Below are 23,883 nucleotides of genomic sequence, written 5' to 3'. Positions count from 1 at the left end.
ACTGTAGATTGGATAATGTGAAATAGCAGCCGAATATAAGAAAAACAAACATATGATATTTAAAACCCAAAACGATAACAGAACTCAAAACAACCAATATAAAAGGAGAATTAGTCAAATATACTTTAAACTTAGAATTGTATAATATAAATAGATAATAAACATGAAAAATTAAGATTATTGGAAAACTTATTGTATGAAATGAACAGTGGAATGGAAAGAAATAAATGCTAAAAATTATGATGTGCAAGCCATTTCAAGTGTTGCATGGTCTTCCAAAATAAGTGAAAAGCACTCTTCCAAGGAAAGCTGAATGAATGATAACTGTGGAAGTCTGACTTTACACATCATTCATTCACCATTCCTTGGAAGAGTGCTCTTCACTTTTTCTCTGAAGATGATGCCAAACTTGAAGCATACTTTGTGCATATTAAATGTCTGTTGATTACCCATTACTTCTTGATTTTTCTTGTTTATCACCAAAAATTCTAAAATGTTTCCATTCCTGTTCTCATGAATGTTTTTTATACCTTCGTTGATCTAAATGAAGTACAGATGCTTTGTTTATAGTGAATTTCCTTAGGATACCATTGAGCATGGGATTTGGTGGGGACTTTTTGTTAATTTGTTATGATAGCGTATACTATTGTGGGGGTTAATTATGTAGTGTTGCTTGAACAGCTAAGTTTATAAATCTTATTGGTTGAGTGAACAGCACTTCTGCTCTCTGACCAAATACTACTCTTCTTGTAAGTGATTAATAAGTATATTGCTTCATACAGGTTTCTCCTCCCATTTTTTGCAGTGCACCTTTATATCTCCTACTCATATAATTTATCCTCTCAACATTCATACTGAAGGACTAATTAAAGCATTATTACTTTTCACACATAATCGGATGTGAAATCATGTAAATATAAGTTTTTCTCAGGGCAAAATAAATAGTATAACTTCTTTAAACAGTATGACCTATAGTCGATTTATAGTTTTTTTTTTTATTGTTTTTGTAAATAACACATGATACATCCATCAAAATTGTGATGTAAAAATATATATTAAAAACATCTAAAAAATTCATTTAGACATCTTGTGAAAGGAGCCCTCGACATAGCTTCCAAGATATGCATAGAACCAATTAGGGCTTCATGCCTAGTGTCTAGCTTTATCCTTCATGTGGTGTCTCCCATTACTAGGTGTTAACTGTATTATTAAATAAGGAAGATGAGTTGCCAGTTATGGACTTATTTATATTCTCATAAAACATTTTGGATGTCTCGTGGTGCAGTTGTTTTGAAAATTTTACAACCTATAAAACAATGAAGAAAATAATAATAATAATAATAATAATAATCCAGAATGAATATAATCAGGAGTACATATCAGTACTTGTAGAAAGACATCTGAAACTATAAATGTTTAAACACAACTGATCTTATCAATTTTCTGAAATGTGCACTCAAGGAGTAAATAGAATACTATGACAGCACTACATGATTAAGTTTCCATTATTATTAATGTAAGTAATTTTTCTCAAAATTACACTATGACTTGTGAATACTCCAGTAATATTAAATCTTATTAAGTATAGTCTCTGGGAAAAATCCCATGTTACTCCTCTTAAACACTATTATTATAATTACGGCTAAACAAAAACAGGCTATAATAGCCGTAATTATAATAATTAAATCTTATATTTCTATCTTCTACAGCACTTCTGACTGCTTCAATCCACACAGATCTGAGTCTTCCTCTGGATCTTTATCTTGCTATCTTGGCATTAAACACCTGTTAACAAAATAGGTGTTTAATGCCAAGATAGCAAGATAAAGACAGTATGGTTACTTAAACAGTCTGTTTAAGTAACCATATTACAAAACATGGTTTTTTTTTTTCACAGTTGTTTACAATCTTTTCCTAATTTATTATTTAGAATGCAATCTTCAGTTTAGTGCTGTGACTTGACTTTATATTATATAATTTCTCTCCTTAAGAATATAATATTCCATATTTAATTTATTTCAGCTGTTAATGAATTGAACAATTTTTCTTTTATAATAACATTTTGGGATAAATGCTAATGGACTGTCCCACTTTTAAGTGTTTTGCTAGTAATGCAGAAAATACACCTGTTTATAGATTTTCCTCTTAAATTCTTAAATGATCAGAAATGGGTATGCACGGGATTTATTGGAAAATAATTGTTTCATTTGTTAATTTTTTTAAAAAAAAAAATTTTATCACTCCCATACAAGGAGATTGCAAAGCATATCACAAATCAGTGCCTTATGTGAGCAGGTGTCAAGAGATAAAAGTATTATTTTCTTTGATATTCTTTTTGAAGATTGGTGGTTGTAGTCCTTGGAAAGGCTGTTCCATAAAAGCATAGTAAATGAAATGAAAGATGAATAGGAGTAGCAGGGTAGATGAGTCAGCAGTCCAACTGTAAAAGACTGTTGAACAGCTGGTGCTCACGTTACTGTAGGATTAGCAGAAATTAAGTACATGATGGATTGCAAGTTCTGCTAAACAGCACAGATGTGAACAGCAGCAAGAAATTTTAGAGAGGTCTTAAGTGTGCCATCAAGAAAGATTGGGTAGATTTGTGATTTTTCTAGAGGTAATAGAAGTAATATCCTTGCCTAAAAAAAGGACACCAAGTTTTTTGAAACTGAAAATGCTGTAGAAGTAATGTTATGCCTGGAAAGGCTAGGAGTAAGTGTCAGAGAAGCACAATCTGGTCTTCCTTTTCAGACTTCACTATTAAGCTAAGCATTACTAATTGTAAAGGGAAAGAACTAAGTTCTTGTTTGCAAGAAAAATGTCAAAATCATCCCCATTTAAGGATGGTATGGAGATCATGGTTTAGGACACTCATAGATGATCTTGAAGTTTGAGTGCTGCAAGATTTGTCATATGATAATATGTATCATGTGATAGCAGAACTATGAATAGGATTTGAGATCAGTGAGAGAAGATCATTTATATATATATATATATATATATATATATATATATATATCAGGAAGAGGGAAGATGACATAATGGACTCTGGGAACCTGTATTAATAGAAAAATCTGAAGGAAGAATCTGAGGGGATCAGGCAGACCAGATGGTAATTTGCTGAGAAGTCCTCAGTGTCATATCCTATCCATTGCTTTGAAAATGTCAAGTGTAACAGCATGAGTTTCTCCAAACATTTCTATAGCATGTGTCCAGAGTTGAGTGATGTAGACAAGGAGATACACTGCTTGGAAAGAAGTCAACGTACACCATAGTGTGGGGAACAAACAGCAGTGATGTCTGTCTTAATAAGATGTAGGACCTCCTTTCACTGCAATCCTACAGGGCATACTTTCCACAATCGTATGATAGCAATCAATGGGAATTTTGGGCCATTCTTCCTGTAGGCATGTAATGAGGTCCTGGACTGTTGTGAGCAGTTATCCCTTGGCCTCACCTGATGCTCTAGTTCATTCCACAGATGCAACTGCATGGTTTATGGACATCATCACACAAACCATGCAGAAGCAGCCTTATGACACAGTGCTTTGTCTTGCTGAAAGAGACAGTGGTCAGTTCCATTAATAGAAATGCCACAAAGTAGGAAGCATTGCATTGTCCAGAATGTTCACATACCTCTCGGAGTTCAGTGTGAACATTGAACTTCAAGAGATATGTGAGGCACCACCGAGGTTCAGGACCAAACCAGGAAAAATGGGATCTCTGAATTTCATAGTTGGGATTACGCACTGTAGTAAGAGACGTTTGCCTGATATCTGCCACACCCATCCATCTGCTCAGTGGAGGGTGTGGCATGATGTGTTGCTCCATAACACAGCTTTCCGAGCTTCCACGTCCCACTGTACATGCCTCTTTGCACCACTGAAGATGACCCTGCACGTTGGTTCAGGTAACGTTGGGCTTGCATATTTTAGTCCTACCATGGAAACCCATGTTGTGAATCTCATTCTGGATTTTTTTTTTGTGCAGATCTGTGTTCCATCCAATGCCTGGAAATCTGCATTCAACATGTCAACTGACAAATGGCAGTTTTTACATATTATCCTTTGTAGCACCCTATGGTCATGTACAGTGAGCATGGTGAGTTGCCTACTGCTGTAGCACTTGCAGTTGACTCCCTGTACTTCCATCTCAGTATGGTATCACTGATTGTTCACCTGGGATGGCCTAATTTGTCTAACAGATAGGCCTGCAACATGGCATCCTATCACAGTATTTTTTTTAAAACTTTGCCAGGTCCCTTCTCACAGCCATTTCGCCTGGACACAGTTTCACTGACTCTTGGGAGCATCATATTCCTCCAGTTTATACTGGCTACAAACACATGACTTGTTACATGGCACAATTCATCTTGCCCATGGGGGGTGTCCATTGACTTCTTTCCAAGTGTATACTGCAGATCTCGACTTACAGAAACCATATTGGTGATCACTGATTAGATGATCAACTTCATGTCATTGGATACAGTACAGTATATTAAAATTATAATTGACAGTGCTAAATTTGCTGTGGATATCGCTGGAATCCAAAATACATAAATACACCACTTTGTTTTAGTGCAGACTTAATTATATTTTTAGCAAATTTTTGATTGCATTTGATTATATAAAGTATCCACTTCAGAATTAATAACTAAGTGTACCAATGCATTTAATTGTAATTTTTTTTAACTACCAGAATATGTCATTATTATGCTTTTTTGTCTTATTCATAGGATCAAATACCTGAACTTTATGCACACTTTATTGACCTTGGTGTTGAGGTTCATATGTTTGGTACGCAGTGGTTTATGACTCTTTTTACAGCCAAGTTTCCTCTCTGTGTGGTTTTCTGTATATTGGACTTCTTTCTTTTAGATGTAAGTGATTTTTTTATTTATTTATACCTTGTACAATATATTTGTAAATTTTTGGTTTAATACATTTTTATCATTAAAAACTGAATGCTGTCATTTAAATGAACCGAATAATTTGTCATGTCTATAAAGTTTTGTTGATTATCATCATCATTCATAAACTACTTTAGGACTTAACAATGCCAAAAAATTAAATAATAGCAGAATCTTTAAAGCCATTTAATTGATCAACATAATTATATTACAGAAAATATTTATAGGACAAAAATCAAATGAATATGATTACACACAGCAATAATAGCCAAATTATCTACCTCATATATGAGGATCGTCTGAAAAGTTCTCGGCCTCGACAAGAGATTTTTTTTTCTAAGTTGGTACATCTGTCATAAGCATCCATGTGAAATTGCAAGTCATTCTATCAAGTAGTTTGTTTTATACAGCTGTCTGAAGCAAAAGTGTTGTCCGTATCCCTTGAAATGGATAAAATTGAGTATCGTGCAGTTATAAAATTCTTTGGTAAAAGAAGGTTTAACACCGAAAGAAATTCATTAAAAGTTCATAAAAGTTTATGGGCACTCTTCTCCTTTGTTTCCGGCAATTAAGAAATAGGGCTGCTGAGTTTAAATGAGGCTGTATTATCCTTGAAGATGATCCACATGAAAGACTTCCAAAAAGTGTAACAACACCAGAAATCATTGATCAAGTGCACGATATAGTATTGGATGACCGCAAGTCAAAGTGCATGAAATTGCTGAGACTATAGGCATTTCAAAAGAACGTGCAGGATATATTTTGCATGAAGAATTGCATATGAAAAGTTTTGTGCAAGATGATTGCTGCGCTTGCTCACAGCAGATCAAAAACATATTCTCATGAAAATATCTGGACAGTGCTTAAAGCATTTTAACAAGAATAAAACTGATTTTGTGCGTTGATTTATTACTATGGATGAGACTTGGATTCACCATTACACGTCAGAATCCAAACAGCAGTCAAAACAGTGGACAATAGCTGGTTGTTCAACGCCAAAGAAGACAAAGTCGGTTCCATCAGCAGGACAGGTCATAGCATCTGTGTTTTGGGATGCTAAAGGCATCTTGTTTATTAATTATCTTGAAAAGGGTAAAACAATAACCGGGAAATATTATTCCGATCTTTTAACCAGACTATATGAAAAAATTCGTGAGAAAAGACCCGGTTTGCAGAAGGAAAAAAAATCATCTTTCATCAGGACAATGTACCTGCCCACAAAAGTGTTTTGGCAATGGAAAAATTAAGGGATTTGCACTATGAATTGTTGGAACATCCACCCTATTCCCCAGATTTGGCTCCCTCTGACTTCTATCTCTTCTCAAAACTAAAACTCTTCCTCGCTGGTCAGCGTTTTTCTTCAAATCAAGATGTGATTACAGCTGTAGAAGGGTATTTTGCAGATCTTACTGACAAGCGCTACAGGGATGGGATAATGGTGCTGGAGCATCGCTGGAATAAATGTATTAGTCTTAAGGGAGATTATGTTGAAAAATAAAAATAATTGTGAAATTATAAATTCTTTTTTTCATTCTTAGGACAAGAACTTTTCAGACCATCCTCGTATATGAGGGACATTTCAAAAGTTCTGCACAGATCACAAGCATGGCCAGTGGGATGATAGAATAGCAGACAACAGAAAGACATTATTGCATTCTATTTCTGGTGTGCTTTTTCCACAAAATTATATCTCATATAGGAAGAAGAACCTGGCTCAAGTTGAATATCGACATTTTGCTTGAAGTATGAGGTGTTTCACGTGAGATATCTGTTTTATGAAAAAGTACAAATGGTTAGTGCTTTCTCCTTGTTCAGTCCTTACATGACATGTATTTCTTGATAAGGTGACCTAACTTAACACATGCACCAATAAAAAAAGATGCTTGACAGGAATGCAAGATGCAAACTTCAGGTAGCATTGATAGGCTGAATGGAGATTGTATTGAAAACTTGTGAATATATCTGGTTCAATAGAAGCCGGCAGAGATTGGTCGATTGGTAGAGCCTCTGCTACTAATGACTCATGCAAAAAGTTAAGCAAGTTTAAACACGGTTAGTAGTTGGAAGGTGATCAATCGTTCGATGCTGTTGGCACACTCTCCCTGGAGGTGTCAAATAATAATAAATATTTGATTTAACAACATTAGTACAGTGTATAGAACTTTTAAAATGACTTGCATATATATTGAAAAGAAATGTTTTCATTTCATTTCACCCAAGAATAAATAAAGGTTTTCATGTGAAATATTTTTACAGTATAACCTTTGTATATAAAGAGCAGATAGCATCACATCAAGTTGCTCTTTTGTATCCCATAATGTACTATACACATTCCCTTCTCAGGTGTGTATAATGTTATACATTATGATGAGAATATTACGGTATTGATTTTGACTTGTCTTGAGTTCTCATCATGGGGAGCTGGATATCCACAGAAATCCTAGGAACTAACCCTTCTTCTCTTTTTCTTCCTAACATGGATTTCAGACCAAGTGGCCTACTCTGGTCTCATACCATCTCTTTCTTGGTTTCCGATTCTTCTTTTTCCACTTATTTTGTATCTGTATAATATTTTTGGTAGTCTGCTGTTGTCCATTCGATTTAAATGTTCTAGCCATTTTTGTTTATACTGTCTTATGTAGTAATTAATTGGTTTTATTTTCAGGGGTTATAAGATTTCTTCATTTGTTTTATGGTCCCACTTGTTATATCCAGCTGTTTTTCTGAGCAACTTCATTTCTGCTGTTTGAATTCGTTCTTCCTCTTTCCTTTTTATGGTCCATGTTTTGCTTCCGTATAGTAGAGTTGGTTTTGACAAGACATTATATAGTCTGATTCTAGTGTGTTTTTGTACTAGGGATGGCTTAAATATATTATTTATTATGCCATTTACTTTGACAAAGGTTTGATATTTTAGTGTCTATGTCTTTTTCTTCTTCATGTGATAGATCTCATCCCAAGTATCTGAAAGTATTTACTTGTTCTAATATTTTATTATCTGTTGCTATTTTACTTCTTATTGGGTTTTCTCCTTTGAATACCATTTACTGTTTTGAGGAACTAACTCAATGGCAGAAATCATTTTCAAATAGAAGTAGCCAATTTGAAGCGGAGGGGAAATATTTTTCCATAAAATAATATTTTAAGATAGAAGAAGAATATGACTCATGTCAGATATCAACATTTTGCGTGAAGTGCGAGATGTTTCATGCAAGACATCTGATTTTATGAAAAAGTACAAATGGTTAGTGCTTTTTCACTTATACAGTCCTGACAGAATATAACATAATAAAAAAAGGTGGAAGTTTTCATTTTATGAAGGTGGGGATAAGACATGCATGGAAGTTGACTATGAATGTAGACAAGAAGAGGTGAATGCTAGATATTTTTTCTCATTAGAGCTCTGTCTGAATGGATTGGCTTGCCTTTGGAGGTAATGAGTGCAGGTTGTGTGAATGAACTCAATAAAAAGTATAACAGCAGGTGCAGATGACATGTGGCCTCCCTGGAGGTCTCTAGTAGTAGTAGTAATAATAATACATGCCCAAATCTTAACAACAATAATTTTTGGATAACAAAAGCATAGAAAAACAAGCATTATACAAAATGTGCTATCTTTATGCAGTCCCAGATGGGCTGTAAGGTTTCCTTGTGCTACTATTTATCCATCATATTGCTTATTTTCTACACATTTACAGAGGACATGGTGACTACCTTTTTTTCTGAAATTAGGATATTTAATAAGACTATTTTCCGTTAAGTGATTAAAAACAACTTAGATTAATATGATTTATATTAAAAAGGTTAAGTTTACTAAGCTCAAAAAAATGCAGTCACAGCTTCTTACTTTTCTACTTTTTAAAAGTGACAATTCCTATTGTTCATAAAGCTGATAAACTTTATAAAAAAAAAAAAAAGAAAGAAAATAGTGTTGTACATTGTTTTTGTAATTAACTTGGTCGTTAAATATTCTCTTCTTCCATTGGTTAAACATGCACATTCTTGAATGCTAGCAATATCAAGTTCCTTCCTTTCTCTTCATTTGTAATATGATTATGTCATCTGTTCACTCAATGGCATCTAAATTTTTCTCAGGACTCTCATCTGGGATCTCTAGTCTGATTAAGCGCATTATTCTAATCCAGCTTTCAGATCCATAACATAAAACTGGTTTGAACATTGTCTTGTACACTGCTAGTTTAGTGTTTAGCTCATTTCTGTCTTATTCTATATAAATTTATTCAACTGGCTTCTCCATATCAGCTTTGTTTATTCTGTTGAAGTTTTAAATTCATGCTTATTTTCATAGTTTTGGTCTTTTTATGACTGATTTTCATGCCAAGTTTGTTACGGCTGTTATTCAATTTAGTCATAGAATCCCAGAAACTTGCATCGGATGTATTTAAGAACACATCATCATAAAGCAAAGAGCTAAGTTTGATATATCTGATTCTAATTTCAGATTTAATTCCACTTTCCTCCATAATGCAACCCATATAGATGATGAATAACTGGCGATAATATGTATGTTTGTCTCACACCTAAAATAATATTAAACTATCTTCCAATATATTTCATTCAAGTCTAACTGCAGACTTGCATCTTAAATGTAACTATGTATCACTCTGTATAATGTTATATTTGTACCATATAATTCTAGCATTTCAAAATGCACCTTGTTTTTGCTGCTTTTCCAGCTCTACAAATTTAAGTACAGGTCCTTGTTATCTTCTCATGATTTCTCAACTATTTGTCTTAAAGTGAAAATCTTATCTTAACTACCTCTATTTGCCCTGAATCCAGCTTGTTCTTCTCTTCCTATTCTCTTTCACAATTTTTCTTGGCCTCCTCTCGAGTATGCCTAGATAAATCTTACCGGGAACACTTAATAGATAAATTCCTCTGTTAATTATCACAAACAGATTTATTCCCCTTTTTTTATAGATCGGGAACTATGTATGTAAGCTTTGCTCCAATTATTTGAAATTTGACCTTCTCTGACTAGGCCTTCTGAATTATGCAGTGTAGTCACTGCACTGCATACCATAACCATTCTAAAGAGATATGAGAAAGAATGCTACACAGTTTCAACCTTAATGCCACTTTTCAACCCCCCCTACAAAATTGAAGAACATATTTAATTCATCAAAAGATCCCCTCCCCACTCCATCATGCGATGTACTGAATCCAGTGCACCTGTAGATTTCAATCCAGAAAAAACATCTAATTTAACATTTTTGATAATTTGGGCCTCTGTGATCACTTAACACATGACACTGAACTAATTGGAATGTAACCTGTTCTTTACATCATATAAAATTTGGTAAGAGTCCAAATTAAGAAAGTCTGTGAAATTTTGATTGGCCATCCCAATCTAAACAATGATAAAGTCCTAAAAACCTCAATTCCACTGCCACACACACACACACACATACATTACTTTCTGATATCTGTCCATCCTCAGCCCACTTATATAAGTCAATAACTTTTATTTCAATCCAGTATTCTCAAGTTTATCCAACAGCTTTTAATTTTGTATCCTGTCAAATGCCTTAGCAAAGTCCAATAGTGTCATAGCCTATCCATTCCCTTAATCCAACTCAACTTTAACATTATTTTAAAATATGAATAAATAAAATGTTTTTAGGATTTTGAACAGCTTTTCTTTTTTACCTACCTTATCAGATGCCTTTTCCAGATCTACAAAACTTCAGTGCAGATTCTTGTTTTATTCCTATGATTTCTTAACTGTTTGTCTCATAGTAAAATATATTCCTTGAATCCAGCTTGTTCCTCCCTTGGTTTCGCTGCCACAATAGTTTTTAGCCCCTTTTGAAGTCATCATCAATTTCCTGATATGCACCCTCAAGGAAGTATGCTTTCATAATCATTCATGGAACATTCATTATGTAAATTCCTCGAGTATTCTTGCATTCGTTTTTTTTTTTTTTTCTTAAGAGGTTACTATGATAGCATTACTCTATTCCTCTTGAATTTGACCTTCTGACCCAGCGCTTCTGAATTATGCAGCATAGCCACTATAAAACTTTTTATCTCCATATTTGCACATCTCTATTCAAATATCATTTATTCCAGATGTACTTCTACATTGTATGTTTCTGATGGTGTTTTTCTACCTCGAGTGTTCATATGTATGTTTTCTAATGCACTTTTGTTACTCTCATATCTTTCATTATGATTACTTCATACATCTAGAACATCTTTTTTCTTCACTTTTTATGTTACCTTTATCATCTTTGTTTCCTTTTATAGTACTCTTTCCTCCTTTTTTGACTTTTTTAGCTAAAACAAAAGTTCCGTGACTTTTGTTTAGCTACTTTTAAAACATAACTGAGCTGTCTTACAAGTTTCTGTCTATTATTGTGGTACCTGCTTGGTTACTTGCCAGTCTGGGACCATTAGTACAAATAAGTTTCATCATCCAATTTCCCATTTTGAAATTTTCTCTCATTACTCTACTTAAATTGCTTGCCATTTAAAAAAGTTTTTATCTCGTGTTAGTATTGACTAGAGCTGTTCTTTCTTTTCATGATCACTGTTGCCAATTGTAATATCTTATAGTTGTTAATTGGTAGTATCTCACCTGTTTTAGTCTTAATGTAATTCTTCTGCACTTCTCAAACTGATATAGTGCCTGTCATCGGTTCTGCTGAGAGTGAGTTTGTTTCAATATCTCCTCCATCTGAGGCACCTGTTCATGATGGAGGAGACCTTCCAGTGATGGTAATTTCGTTCTTCCTCTTTTTCTTTGCTTTTCTTCCTGTATTCTTTGCTCTACTTCTCCTGAGTTTTTTTACTATTCTATCTTGCAGTGGATCTCAGTGATGGTAGTCCAAATTACTGCAAGACTACCAGGATCGCCCCCCCCCCTTTTTTTTTGGATGACCTGTGGACATCCAGAAAGGGGGGGGGGGCGATCCTGGTAGTCCTGCAGTAATTTGGCCTCTGCTTCAGCAAGACCGGCAGTCCTGGATGGCTACCAGTTAGGCCTGCAAGGGTCAAGCTCATATAGCATCTGGGGTAACCCTGTTATTCCCCTTCTGAGTGCAGTCATTGCTTGCTGGATAATGGGTATCCATTTGTGGCTCCATGGTGGGTGGGGAACTAGCACATCAAAAAAATAGTCAAGCATGAATCCTTCATCCTCAATCATTTCAGGGGCCTTAAAGCCCCAACCACATATTGATACACCTTTTGATAACAGAAGTAAGAAATAAAAGATGTAATACCAGTACAAATGCACCAGTTTTTCTAATCATCTGTGCAACAAATGAAAAGCTAATAGGGGAAATGTCACCCTTCTTCATTCAAAAGGATCTAGGAGTGGCAGGTTCTCTCAAACAGGTTAAGAAACTACATTCTGGCAATGTCCTCGTAGAAACAACATTCCAAAAAACTACTCAGAGCTACATCAATGGGTGGAATACCAATAACAATTACACTGAATTCCTGTAGAGGAGTGATTAAGTTCTGAACATACCTCTCCTCCTCCTGATGAGGAGAGGTATGTTCAGAACTTAAAGATCTAGGGTGATAGGTATGAGGCATATCCTAATCCATAGGGATAGCCACCTGGTTCCAACCATAAACATTCTTACATTTGATACTCCTAAGCCTCCAACATCTGCTAAAGCAATGTATCCCACTTGTCATGTTAGACTGTGCATTCCTAATCCACTAAGATGCTTCAAATGCCAGAAATAGGAACATGCCCATACTGCCTGTCATGGCTCTGCCATCTGCTCAATGTGGTAGCAAAGAGCATGATAACCAATCTTGCTCTGCAAGATTAGTTGGATAGATTGTATTATTCATGCAGTCACTGCAGCAGTTCTGAAAACATCATCCCAATTTCCACTCCATCCAAAGCCTTGGTGGAACCGTGACTACCAATCAGCTAAAAAAATGATCAAGATTGAACATGGGATATGTTTCATAGACATCCTACCAACAAACTTAATTTTTATTTTTTTTTAAATAATGAAACCTGTGGTGCAATCATAATTAAAAGAAACACACGTATTAACCACAGTGAAAATTATTTAATTGTAAATATTTCATCCTAAGTATCTTAGGACATCATCAGTACAGTAGTTTTAAACAATAATAGGAATAACATGCAGTTAGGGTGCATGATTACAATAGAATCTCATTAAACGTGCATAACATGCTACAGTAGTACAAAAAAAAAAAAAATTAATTATTTAACACAATTTTGTATGACAATTTCCCATACTTTAGGAATAGTAAGAACGTCGTTGCGGTTTAAGTTTGGTCTGTGTAATAGGGCTTCAGAACTTTCTTTGTATAAACGTTCATGTTTATATAAAGATCTATGTAAAAGTTTAGACTTTACTTTTCCCAATGGATCCTATGGTTTGGATTTTCAATTCCGTGTTGAGAGAGGCCAAATTTCTGCGGTTTAAAAAGACGAATGTGGTCTTGATGTTCCGAGATGCGTTTCTGAACAGACCTACCTGTCTGTCCAAAGTAAGATAATTTGCATGAGCCTGGAATCTCATAAACGTCAGGCAGCATCAAAGGTAATAGTTTGTCCTTAGGAGAAGGTAACAAGTTGTTGATAGGTTTGTAAGTAGTGGCAAAATTGTATTTCTTCATAATTTTAGAAAGATGTTCTGAGGTGCCTTTAACGTAAGGTATGGGAATCCTGTGTACTTCTTCCTGTCTGATTTGATATGTGGAGAAGTGACTACTGATGATTTTTTCAGTTGTTTTAGGATGGCTGTATTTTTGATTACTTCTAATTCCTGGTTTAAAGATTCTTCAGAGGAGCAGAATTTGTGTGCTCTGGAAACTAGTGATTTAATAATGCCAGATTTCTGAGATGGATGATGAGCAGAAGAATTGTGAATGTAGCGACCTGAGAATGTAGGCTTGCAAAAGACAGACGTGGCGATGATACTGTCTTCTTTTCTTTGGATGTGTAAATCCAAAAAGGAGATACCCTGTGGAGATTCTTTTTCTAACGTAAAGTTGATGCGATGATGAAGAAGGTTAATTTTATCTAGAAACAGTTGTAATTCATGTTTGGGATGATCCCAGACTGCAAATATGTCGTCGACATATCTTAACCAAATTTTTGGTTTGGGTTCAAAAGAATATTTTTTCCTCAAGGTGTTCTAGAAACAAGTTTGCTAGGGTTGGTGATAAAGGAGATCCCATTGCTGTTCTTTCTTCTTGCTTGTAAATTTGACCTTTCCAGGTGAAGTAACCTGATGCAATAACAAACTTGAACAATTCAACTATATCAGATGGAAATTTTTGAGTTAGTAATTCTATTGTTTCTTTATGGGGAATGTTTGTGAAGAGGGAGACAATGTCGAAGCTGATTAACAAGTCAGTTTTTGATAGTTGGATGGCTTTAATTTTTGTGTGAAACTCAGTAGAATTTTTGATTGAAGAAACTGAGTGGCCTATGTGAGGGCGGAGAAGGTTAAATAAGAATCTTGATAACTTGTACGTTGGACAGCTGATACAGTCTACGACAGGTCTAAGTGGAACATTAGTTTTGTGTAGCTTAGGTAAGCCATAAATTCTAGGAGGTCTTGCATGGTTATGTCTTAAGTTTTTTGATTGTTTTTTCATCTAAGGAGGAAGTTTCATTAAGTAGCTTATTTAATTTTCTGAGTTGACATTTTGTAAGATCATAATCCAATTTGGCGTAAGTATTACGATCTTGAAGAAGTAAATTCATTTTAATGTCATATGAATTGGTATCAAGAACCACAGTGGTATTTCCTTTATCAGCTCTAGTAATGATTATATTTTTGTTACGTTTTAAGGAAATAATAGCTTTCAATTCTGATGGTGGGATATTTAATTCTGAAGGTTTGGCATTGTAGATCACTTTAGCTACTTCAAATCGAAGTCTGTTGGCTTCAATACTGGAGAGATGTTTGATGTTTCTTTCTATATTATGTATGAAGTCTAAATATGAGAAACACTTTGGTGAAATCGCAAATTTATGGCCTCTTGCTAGAACATTTAATTCATCTTTTGTTAGTGGACGGTTAGATAAATTGACTACCCATTTTTATGTTGGTAATTTGTTAGTGATCTTTTTTGATCAATTTAATAGATTAAGGTATTTAATATGTAGAGCACTATTACTTTTATCAAAAGTTTTTTTCCCCGAATTCTTTGAGACAATTATAATTAATTGTAGCAATTCTTGATTTAACGTATTTGACAAGTCTGTTTCTAGCTCTGTAATATCTAAATTGTTTGTTGCTAGTTCATGCTTAGACACTCGTAACTGATTGAGTAGTAAGGAATGACTTGCTTTTTGATAGATTTTATGGGCACCTGGAGATTTGATGGCTCCCTTCAGTTTTGCAAAGGTTGGAATAAGATTATCGCGTCTGCACTTTTTTAAAAAAGATATTCTAGCTTGTAGCTTACCCTGTTTTAATTGCAGTTTTCCTAGTAAGTTTGTCTTCTGCACTGTCATTTCCCCATGAAGGAATAAAACTTTTTTAAATAACAAAGCCTGTGGTGCGATCATAATTAAAAGAAACACACATATTAACCACAGTGAAAGTTTTTTTTTTTACTACTGTAGCACGTTATACACGTTTAATGATATTCTATTGTAATCATGCGCCCTAACTGTATGTTATTCCTATTATTGTTTAAAACTACTGTACTGATGATGTCCTAAGATACTTAGGATGAAATATTTACAATTAAATAATTTTCACTGTGGTTAATACGTGTTTCTTTTAATTAATTAATAACAAACTTAATAGCATTTAAACATGCTCAGGCCAAAGCACATTATGTAAGATGTCAGATTCAAAAACAATCCTGAATTAAATTTACATCATCAATTAATCAAACAACCATGCAAAAACTGTCTAGGATAAAATCTGGAAGATGAAAGTTAGATATAGAACACATCATTTGTCTACCTTTATTATTATTATTATTATGATTTAACACCTCCAGGGAGTCCAACAACTCATCCATAAGACTTTGTGAAGAATTGGCCTAAACATTAACAAGTTGGTGTTTCTCAAGTGTTGTAAATTCCATGACTTCTTTCTGAGATTAATTTCTTTAAAAGAAAACATTAAAGCAAAACTTGCCAAAATACTATACCATAGAGCTGAAAAGGAACTTCTTAATGACAGAAATTAAGAAATTCGAAGCTCTAAAGCAAGAACAAGAAAAATCATCTAAATCAAAGTTTCAACTCTCTCCTGATAAAATTATTATTAACAAATCCAGTTACCACCCTTCTAATGTTGAAAAGAATATTCTTAATAAAAGCTTTAATTTCATTATGTCACCAGAATCCACTCCAAAGGAGCTGTTACTTCCAAAAATTGAAGCTAATTTCTTCATAGGGAATTCATTTTTATAATTAATAATGCAAAACCTCCTATAGACAATATTTCTCCAACAAAACATCAAGCAGTAAAAAAAAACAGATAATAATTCTACCTGCAGATAAAGGCAACTCAACTGTCATCCTGGATACTGAAGAATATAATAACAAAATGTTTCAATTATTACAACCAGATACTATATTCTTGACAGAGATCCAACTCATGAGGTCGATACTGTACCAACAACCTTCTGAGAACCACTACAGAGTTTCTAGAAATATTCGATTGTCTCTTCGTTCACTTCATCCTTTGATCCCCTATTTATATGCATTACCAAAAATTTATAAAGAAAATACTCCACATAGACCCATTGTGGAAAGCACTGATTCTCCTACATATAAGCTCTCAAAGCATTTAGCCAAATCCCTAAAATATTTATTTGGCTCAACCTCCTCTTTCCTCGAAATTTCTGTAGATTTCATCAAGTGTCAAGGACTTGCACATTCAAAAAGAGGAAGTTATGGTTGGTTTGATTGTTTCCCTCTTCACAAATGTGCCTACAGAAGAAATTCTAACTCTCTTAAAGGATAATTCTAGTAGTAAGACTTATACTTTGGTTAGACATAACTGGTAATTAATTTACGGAATTAACAACGCATATAAAGTATATTAATTAAAGATAACTTTAATGAATCACTTCTATATTTCGGCAATGTCACATTGCCATCTTCAGGAACATAAAGATATGATATGTGCACTAAGGAACTAACAAAGCAAATGAGGAAGAAAGTAAGAAACTAATTTTGTTCCTAAAGTCCTAATGGTGCCCTCTTGCGGGCTAATTTGGTAGTCTTGGCAGTTGGGCTGAAGTTCTCATAATGAAAGTCTCCCAAATTTGGGGCAGTTTCATGCACCCAAATTTGTTGAGGTTAGGAACGTTTTTTAGAGCTGCTGAAGATTCTTTGAATAATCTTTCGTATTTAAACTTGCTGCGATGGATTATTTTTGTTTTCTTCCAACGAATTTTATGGTGGGTATCTAAGGCATGGTCTGCCAGCCCAGAGCGGCTGTACTGGTTGCTTTGTTAGTTCCTTAGTGCACATACCATATCTTTATGTTCCTGAAGATGGCAATGTGACATTGCCGAAATATAGAAGTGATTCATTAAAGTTATCTTTAATTAATATACTTTATATGCGTTGTTAATTCCGTAAATTAATTACCAGTTATCTTAAAGGATAACTTATTGAAAAAAGTAATGTCTTTATTAACCCATTGCATTAATTCTGGTTATTTTTAGTTTAAAGACACTGCTTACAAACAGAACTTTGGCTTAGCCATGGGCAATCCTTTATCTCCCATACTGATGAATTTATATTTAAAATCTTTTAAGGAAAAAGCTTTCTTCATTCCCATTGAAACCTAGGTTGTGGAAGAGATATATAGATGACATTTTCCTTATCTGGAGTCATAGTCCCAATTCCTTAAAGAATTTCCCAGACCATCTTAACAGTCAATACCTGAAAATCCAATTTACTCCAGAATTAGAGATTGATGACTCTCTCTCCTGTTCCTTGATGTTAAACTCACTTATATATCTGAAAAATTGAATATCTCCATGCACAGTCCCATCACTATCTGCCTCAAAAACTTGACATTATCTCTATGCTAGGCAAACGTGCTTGCTTGCTCCCTCCTCTGAAGAAGAGGATATCAACAATGAACTTCAATTTCTTCTTACAACCTTTCAGTAAAATGGTTATTCAAAACGAACAGTTTAGAAAGCTACTATTCAATCCACCTCCTTGCAATATTGAAGGTAGAAATAATGAAAAGACTACATATCCCTACCATATATCAGTTCTGTTTCACCTAAGTTAGCTAAAGTTCTCAAAAAATGTAACATCCGGACTTCTTCTATTTCTCTACCCAAGCCCCGTTCCTTATTCAGTACACCCAAACAAAAGCATAACTTAAAATATCTAAGCATTTACCATGTTTGGTGTAACTGCAACAAATTTGGTGCACTTATTTTGACCAGACTGAAAAATCCATTTATGTCTAGAAGAACATAAGAGAGACATCTCATATAACAGAACTAGAGACAGCACTCTGTCTAACCACATCCTCAATTCTGCTGAAGCTAACTACGAAAACTATCACTCATCCAGTCATATGGAGCAAATTAAGAAAACACCTTTCGATGCTATGATGAACTGGAAAGAAAAATTGTAGAATCTAAAGAAATTGTAATCAATCCATTACATCTCAACACTAACCTCAGTTATAATCTTCAGACTGTTATTGCACTGCTATCCAACTTTGGCATTCACAAGATCTTGAATGCATGCACATGCCCAACATTGAAGAGATACACAGATATGTCTCTCAGCCAAATCAATCAGTTATATCTCACACACAATCTTTTAAGTTGCTTTTTCCAATTTCTCAATTTGTAAATTTGCTATATCACTACTTGAAATTCTCCCATTCAAGAGATATGTAATGTTTTTTTTCTAATTCATGTTTCCTGAATAAATTGTCTTGAGTTGTTATTTAAAAAAAAGGTGTTACCTGTTTTTGTCTTTGTAATTTCTCTATGCTTCATTTCATTTTCATTGATACCTCATGTGCAGTGATAGTTTCTGTTGAAGTTTGAGGTTTTTGCACTAATAGATTTTTACTACTTATCCTGATTTCCTAAAGAAAACATTTTTGATCATGTGAAGTCAGCCAGTGCAGAAAAAACAGTCCACAGAGTAAAAACTGGGCATTTGCCCAGTTTTTACTCTGTGGATGCTTTAATAATTTACTCTATAGAAGTAAATAATTGTAAATCTGTGGATGCTTTAATAATTTACTCTATAGATGCTTTAAAGACATTGTTCATATAAGCTTCTGTAATTCTGTGATTATCCTCAGAATTGGAAAAACTAGAACAGCAATAGTCACTGTCTATTCTTAGTTCAAATTCGCTATACATTATATACATTATTAGCAATTTGAGACAGCCAATCCCAAATTGCTAACCAAAAAAGCACCACAAGAAGTTATTTATTCTGTTACAATAAAGCAATGTGATTCTTTCCATTTATCACAGATTGTGTAATAATCAACTGTGCATTAAGTATCAAACTTTATTATAAAATTTTATCACCCATCCTTTATTTGCTATAATTCGGCATTCAAACCGAAATTCTCTTCAAGTGTTTTGCTGTAATAATAATTATTGAAGTAATTATTTTCTACTGTTATAATATTTTTTCATTCTTTGCTACATTTTGTTGAATGTTTTTTCTTTGACTAGTAACAATATTTTTCATATATGTACAGGGTATGGACACAATCTTCCAAGTTGCATTAGCCCTGCTTATGGTAAGTGCAGTGAATAATTATGTATAGAATAAAGAGATTATCACTAGTATTACAGTATAAAGGAAAATGTGTCTGTACAATTTTCATATAACTTCATTATAGAATAAAAATAAATGTATTATATATGGTTTTGATTTAGAGATAATTATTGATTTTAATAAACACATATAGGAAGCCATGTTAAATTCATAACAATCTCTCATCCTTACCACTTTCTTCAGCCACACTGAATTAAAAAAAAAAAAAACATATTATATGCATTTTGTTGACTAATAAAAATCACTGAAATAAGGTCTGTAAAATCAGTTATATGATAAAAAAGATAAAAAAATAATAAAGTGGAGCAAAGTGATTTTCCTAAATTTATTTGAAAAGGAACAAAGGAAATGAAAGACTTCCAAATTATCATTTTTTTTCTTTTTAACTTAAATGTATTAATTTATTTGGACAACCTCTCTACTTACTTCATAAATGACTTGTGTGAATATTTTACAGAATCATTTAGACCAGGGGTTACCAACCTTTTTTGAGCTCCGGAGCACTTTTAAGATGAGGAAACAGTTCTGGAGGCACTTCCTCACCTCGCCATCTTTCTTAAAGCAGTCAAACAATGAAGATAAATTTATGTTGTGGATAAATAAACAAAAGGATTGTTATAAGATGATGTTGCAACTCACAAACAGTCGTCAAGATGTTAATCCTTCAGTCGTGATCTGTATTTAGATTTTATGATGTTCATGGTGGAAAAAATGACTCACACAACTATGTTGATCCAAAAAAAGACATCTTGTATGCACAACTGTTTGTGCATACAAGATAATGTATGCACAAAAACTTTTTTGCATACAAGATAATGTATGCAAAAGTTTTCATCACCTTTATATGACTTTAATGTGATATCATTCCTGAGATCTAAAATTTCCAGTTGTACTTCTGTTGTTGCATTGTTAAAGTTTGTAATGAGAGTTCAGCAATTTCGACACACTTAAGTCTGCAAAAGGATTTAAAAAAATGATACCATTGGCTCAAAGATGTTAAATTGCTGAAACCTCTTGGCAAATTCTTCCTGAAGCACTTCAAGTGATTCAACAAATGATTCTGGGACAAACTCTCTGTTGTCAATCATTTTCTTCAGATTTCGGAAATGATCGAGAGATTTCTGCTCCAAATAGTATATTCACAAAGTCAGCTTCTCTTTGAATAATCTGATCGAACTTATCATCATCACAATGTGTTTATCCTTTCCTTGGAGTTCCAAGTTAAGAGAATTTAATTTTTCTGTGATATCCGTAACGAAATTCATTACCAAAAAGGATCACTTAACTGCTCATAGTTCTGTCCTTTGGAACTGAGAAATTCTTTTATCTCTTCATTCGAACTCACAAATCTTGAAAGTACTTTTCCTTTTCTTAGCCAGCAAACTTCAGAATGAAGAATATGATGTTTTTTAGTTATGTCGTCGGTACTCTCAATGAAGACTGGGAGGTGGTGCTGTGGAGGAGAGGCTCTAATTGAGTTTATTATTTTTAGAACTGTCTTCATAATGTGACAGAAGGGGAGAACTTAACCGAACAATGCTTCTTGATAAATAATGCAATGGCATGACGTAAAGATTGGAAATTATTTGTCCTCCATGCAAAGAGCAATAAATCCTTTGGATGCACCCACCATTGCTGGGGTTCCATCAGTGGTGATTGCTACAAACTTGCTTTAAGGCAAATTATTGTTTCAGTGTATTGTTTAAATGTATGGATGGTAAATTTCCATTCCTGTTGTTTGACCATTCATGGGCAATAATTTTAATAATTCCTCTCTAACAGAAAAGTCCTCAAACACCATTCTTACTAAAACAGCCAATTCTGTTGTATCTGATTATTCGTTGACTCATCAAATTGCAGGGATAAGTATTCACATTTTCTTAAATCATTTTTCAGTTGGGCTTGCATGTCAAGGGAAGTTGAGCTCAATCACCTTGCGATTTTTATTTGAAACTGCAGGTCTGATATCGCTGTCATAATTTCTTGTTTGTTTTTAAAGCCCTCAAAGAATCTGCTCCTACAAGAAATGCCTCTTTTATCAATTCACCATCCTGATATGGTTTTTTCCTTTTTGCTGTTACGTGAATAATTTTATAAGAAGCAATGGTGGCATTTTTATGCTTTACTATTGGTGTAATAAAAACTAACTGTTGAATGTAAGTTTTGACTTCAGTTCACATACTTTTTTCTTTCTCAGTTCAGAATTAACAGGATAGTTGTGGTCAACGAAAAATGATTGGTCTTGAAATGCTGGTCCAGGTTATGTTTCTTCATAATTGCAACAGAATTGCCACATACTAAACAGACCTTTATCTTTTATTTAACAAAGCAGTAGGCTTCTTCCCATTCAGATTGATAATTACATATTTTCTTCTTTTTTTTTTACTATCCACATTAATTTTAGGAGAGGACGATAAGTGTTTAAAACCCAAGAACTGCTCGCAAAGATGCACTCAAACTCACTGATAGTGACTTTTAGCTGAAGATTAAAATTTGGAGAGAAAGACTAAAACTGCTGTTAACAAACTGAAAGTGGGCGACTTTTTACGCAGGATCCTCCTGCGCTGATTTCCCGCCGATGTATCTCCTGCAATAAAATCAATAGAATAAGATTCTATATGGCTGATGGGCACCTCTGGATATGTTGGCATGCGTCAAGGCACCCGTGGGCATAGGGTTGGTAACCCCTAGTTTAGCTGTTTGTCATTGTACAACAGTGATATTAGAAATAAAGTAGTTGATGAAGGATATATGGAGAAAGAAACTTTGCATAGTATTATTAAAGTATAAGTATTGTCAAAACAGAGTAGGAGGTGAAAGTTTATTTAACATATTTATATGAATTGGTACAGTTTAGAATGACACATCGAAGACAAAGTAACGTACAGTCATATTAAAAAACTGAATAGAATAAGACAGTCTTTAAGTAAATTGTTCTTAGAAAATGTGAGGGATTTTCATAGTATCTGTACAGTCCCTTGAGGTCTGATTCCAGAAATGCTGGTAATATCAAATGAAAGAACTTTAGACATGCTGCTATAAAATTATTATGATGAGCACTATTCACATATAAAAAGAATTGTTATACAAGTGGTAATACAGGCAACATGGGTTGAGAATTGTAGCAATCTTCACATAGCGTGGTTCATTTTAAGTTTTTGTGAAGGAAAAACCCTGCTACTATGTTGGATGTAATTTTTCAACATTTCCATTCTGTTTTGTGAATCCCTACTGTTGACTTGCTAGCCATTATGAGAAAAAAAAAATTATTAGGAATTCCCCATGTTAGTTCTGTGCTATTGGACGTATGCTTGTTTGAGACCATTAAAAATTGTGACTTTGAAGTGTGCAATTCATGACTTTTAAGGGTTTTGAAGGTTATTTTGGTTTTAATTTGTTGTTTATAATTTTTTCAGGTTTATATATATTACTAAACTAGAGATCTCAAAAAATTATTGAAAAACAGCAAGTTTGCAATACATACAAGACTGGTCTTTGGTAGGAAAACAATGCCCAGCGAAATGTTTATTTCAGAAAAAAGAGAAAACTACACCAGGTTTTAAAGCATCAAAAGATCATGCAGTGTTACTTATACATATGCAATAACACATCAGGAGATTTTTTTTAAATAACGAAACCTGTGGTGCGTTCATAATTAGAAGAAACACACGTATAAACCACAGTGAAAATTATTTAATTGTAAATATTTCATCCTAAGTATCTTAGGACATCATCAGTACAGTATTTAAACAAAATTAGGAATAATATACAGTTAGGGTGCATGATTACAATAGAATCTCATGAAAACGTGCATAACGTGCTAAAGTAGTACAAAAAAAAAAAAAAAAAAAAAAAAGTTAATTATTTAACACAATTTTGTATGATAATTTCCCATACTTTAGGTATAGTAAGAACGTCGTTGCGGTTTAGGTTTGGTCTGTGTAGTAGGGCTTCAGAACTTTCTTTGTATAAACGTTCATGTTTAAATAAAGATCTATGTAAAAGTTTAGCCTTTTCCCAGTGGATCCTATGGTTTGGATTTTTCAATTCCGAGAGAGAGAGAGAGAGAGGCCAGATTTCTGCAGTTTAAAAAGACGAATGTGGTCTTGATGTTCCGAGATGCATTTCTGAACAGACCTACCTGTCTGTCCAAAGTAAGATAATTTGCATGAGCATGGAATCTCATAAA

The 23,883-nt window shown here is 33.8% G+C and overlaps 1 protein-coding gene across 1 annotated transcript in view; it reads left to right on the top strand.

The window, feature by feature from the left end:
• The window catches only part of LOC150092305 (rab GTPase-activating protein 1-like), a 323,417-nt gene that overhangs the window by 206,888 nt on the left and 92,646 nt on the right, over window positions 1–23,883 (top strand). The window contains exons 17-18 of the mRNA XM_090414840.1: window positions 4,736–4,879; window positions 19,615–19,656. Coding sequence (XP_090270966.1) covers window positions 4,736–4,879; window positions 19,615–19,656 — 186 coding nt within the window. The remainder of the gene's footprint in view (window positions 1–4,735; window positions 4,880–19,614; window positions 19,657–23,883) is intronic.

The sequence above is a fragment of the Typopeltis vanoorti genome, chromosome 26 (genome assembly GCF_054136105.1).
Source record: "Typopeltis vanoorti isolate ZY-2024b chromosome 26, IOZ_Tvanoo_1.0, whole genome shotgun sequence".
In the NCBI taxonomy this organism is placed as follows: domain Eukaryota; kingdom Metazoa; phylum Arthropoda; class Arachnida; order Uropygi; family Thelyphonidae; genus Typopeltis; species Typopeltis vanoorti.
The sequence above is the reverse complement of the archived record's forward strand: the minus strand, read 5'-3'. Positions and strand labels throughout refer to the sequence as shown.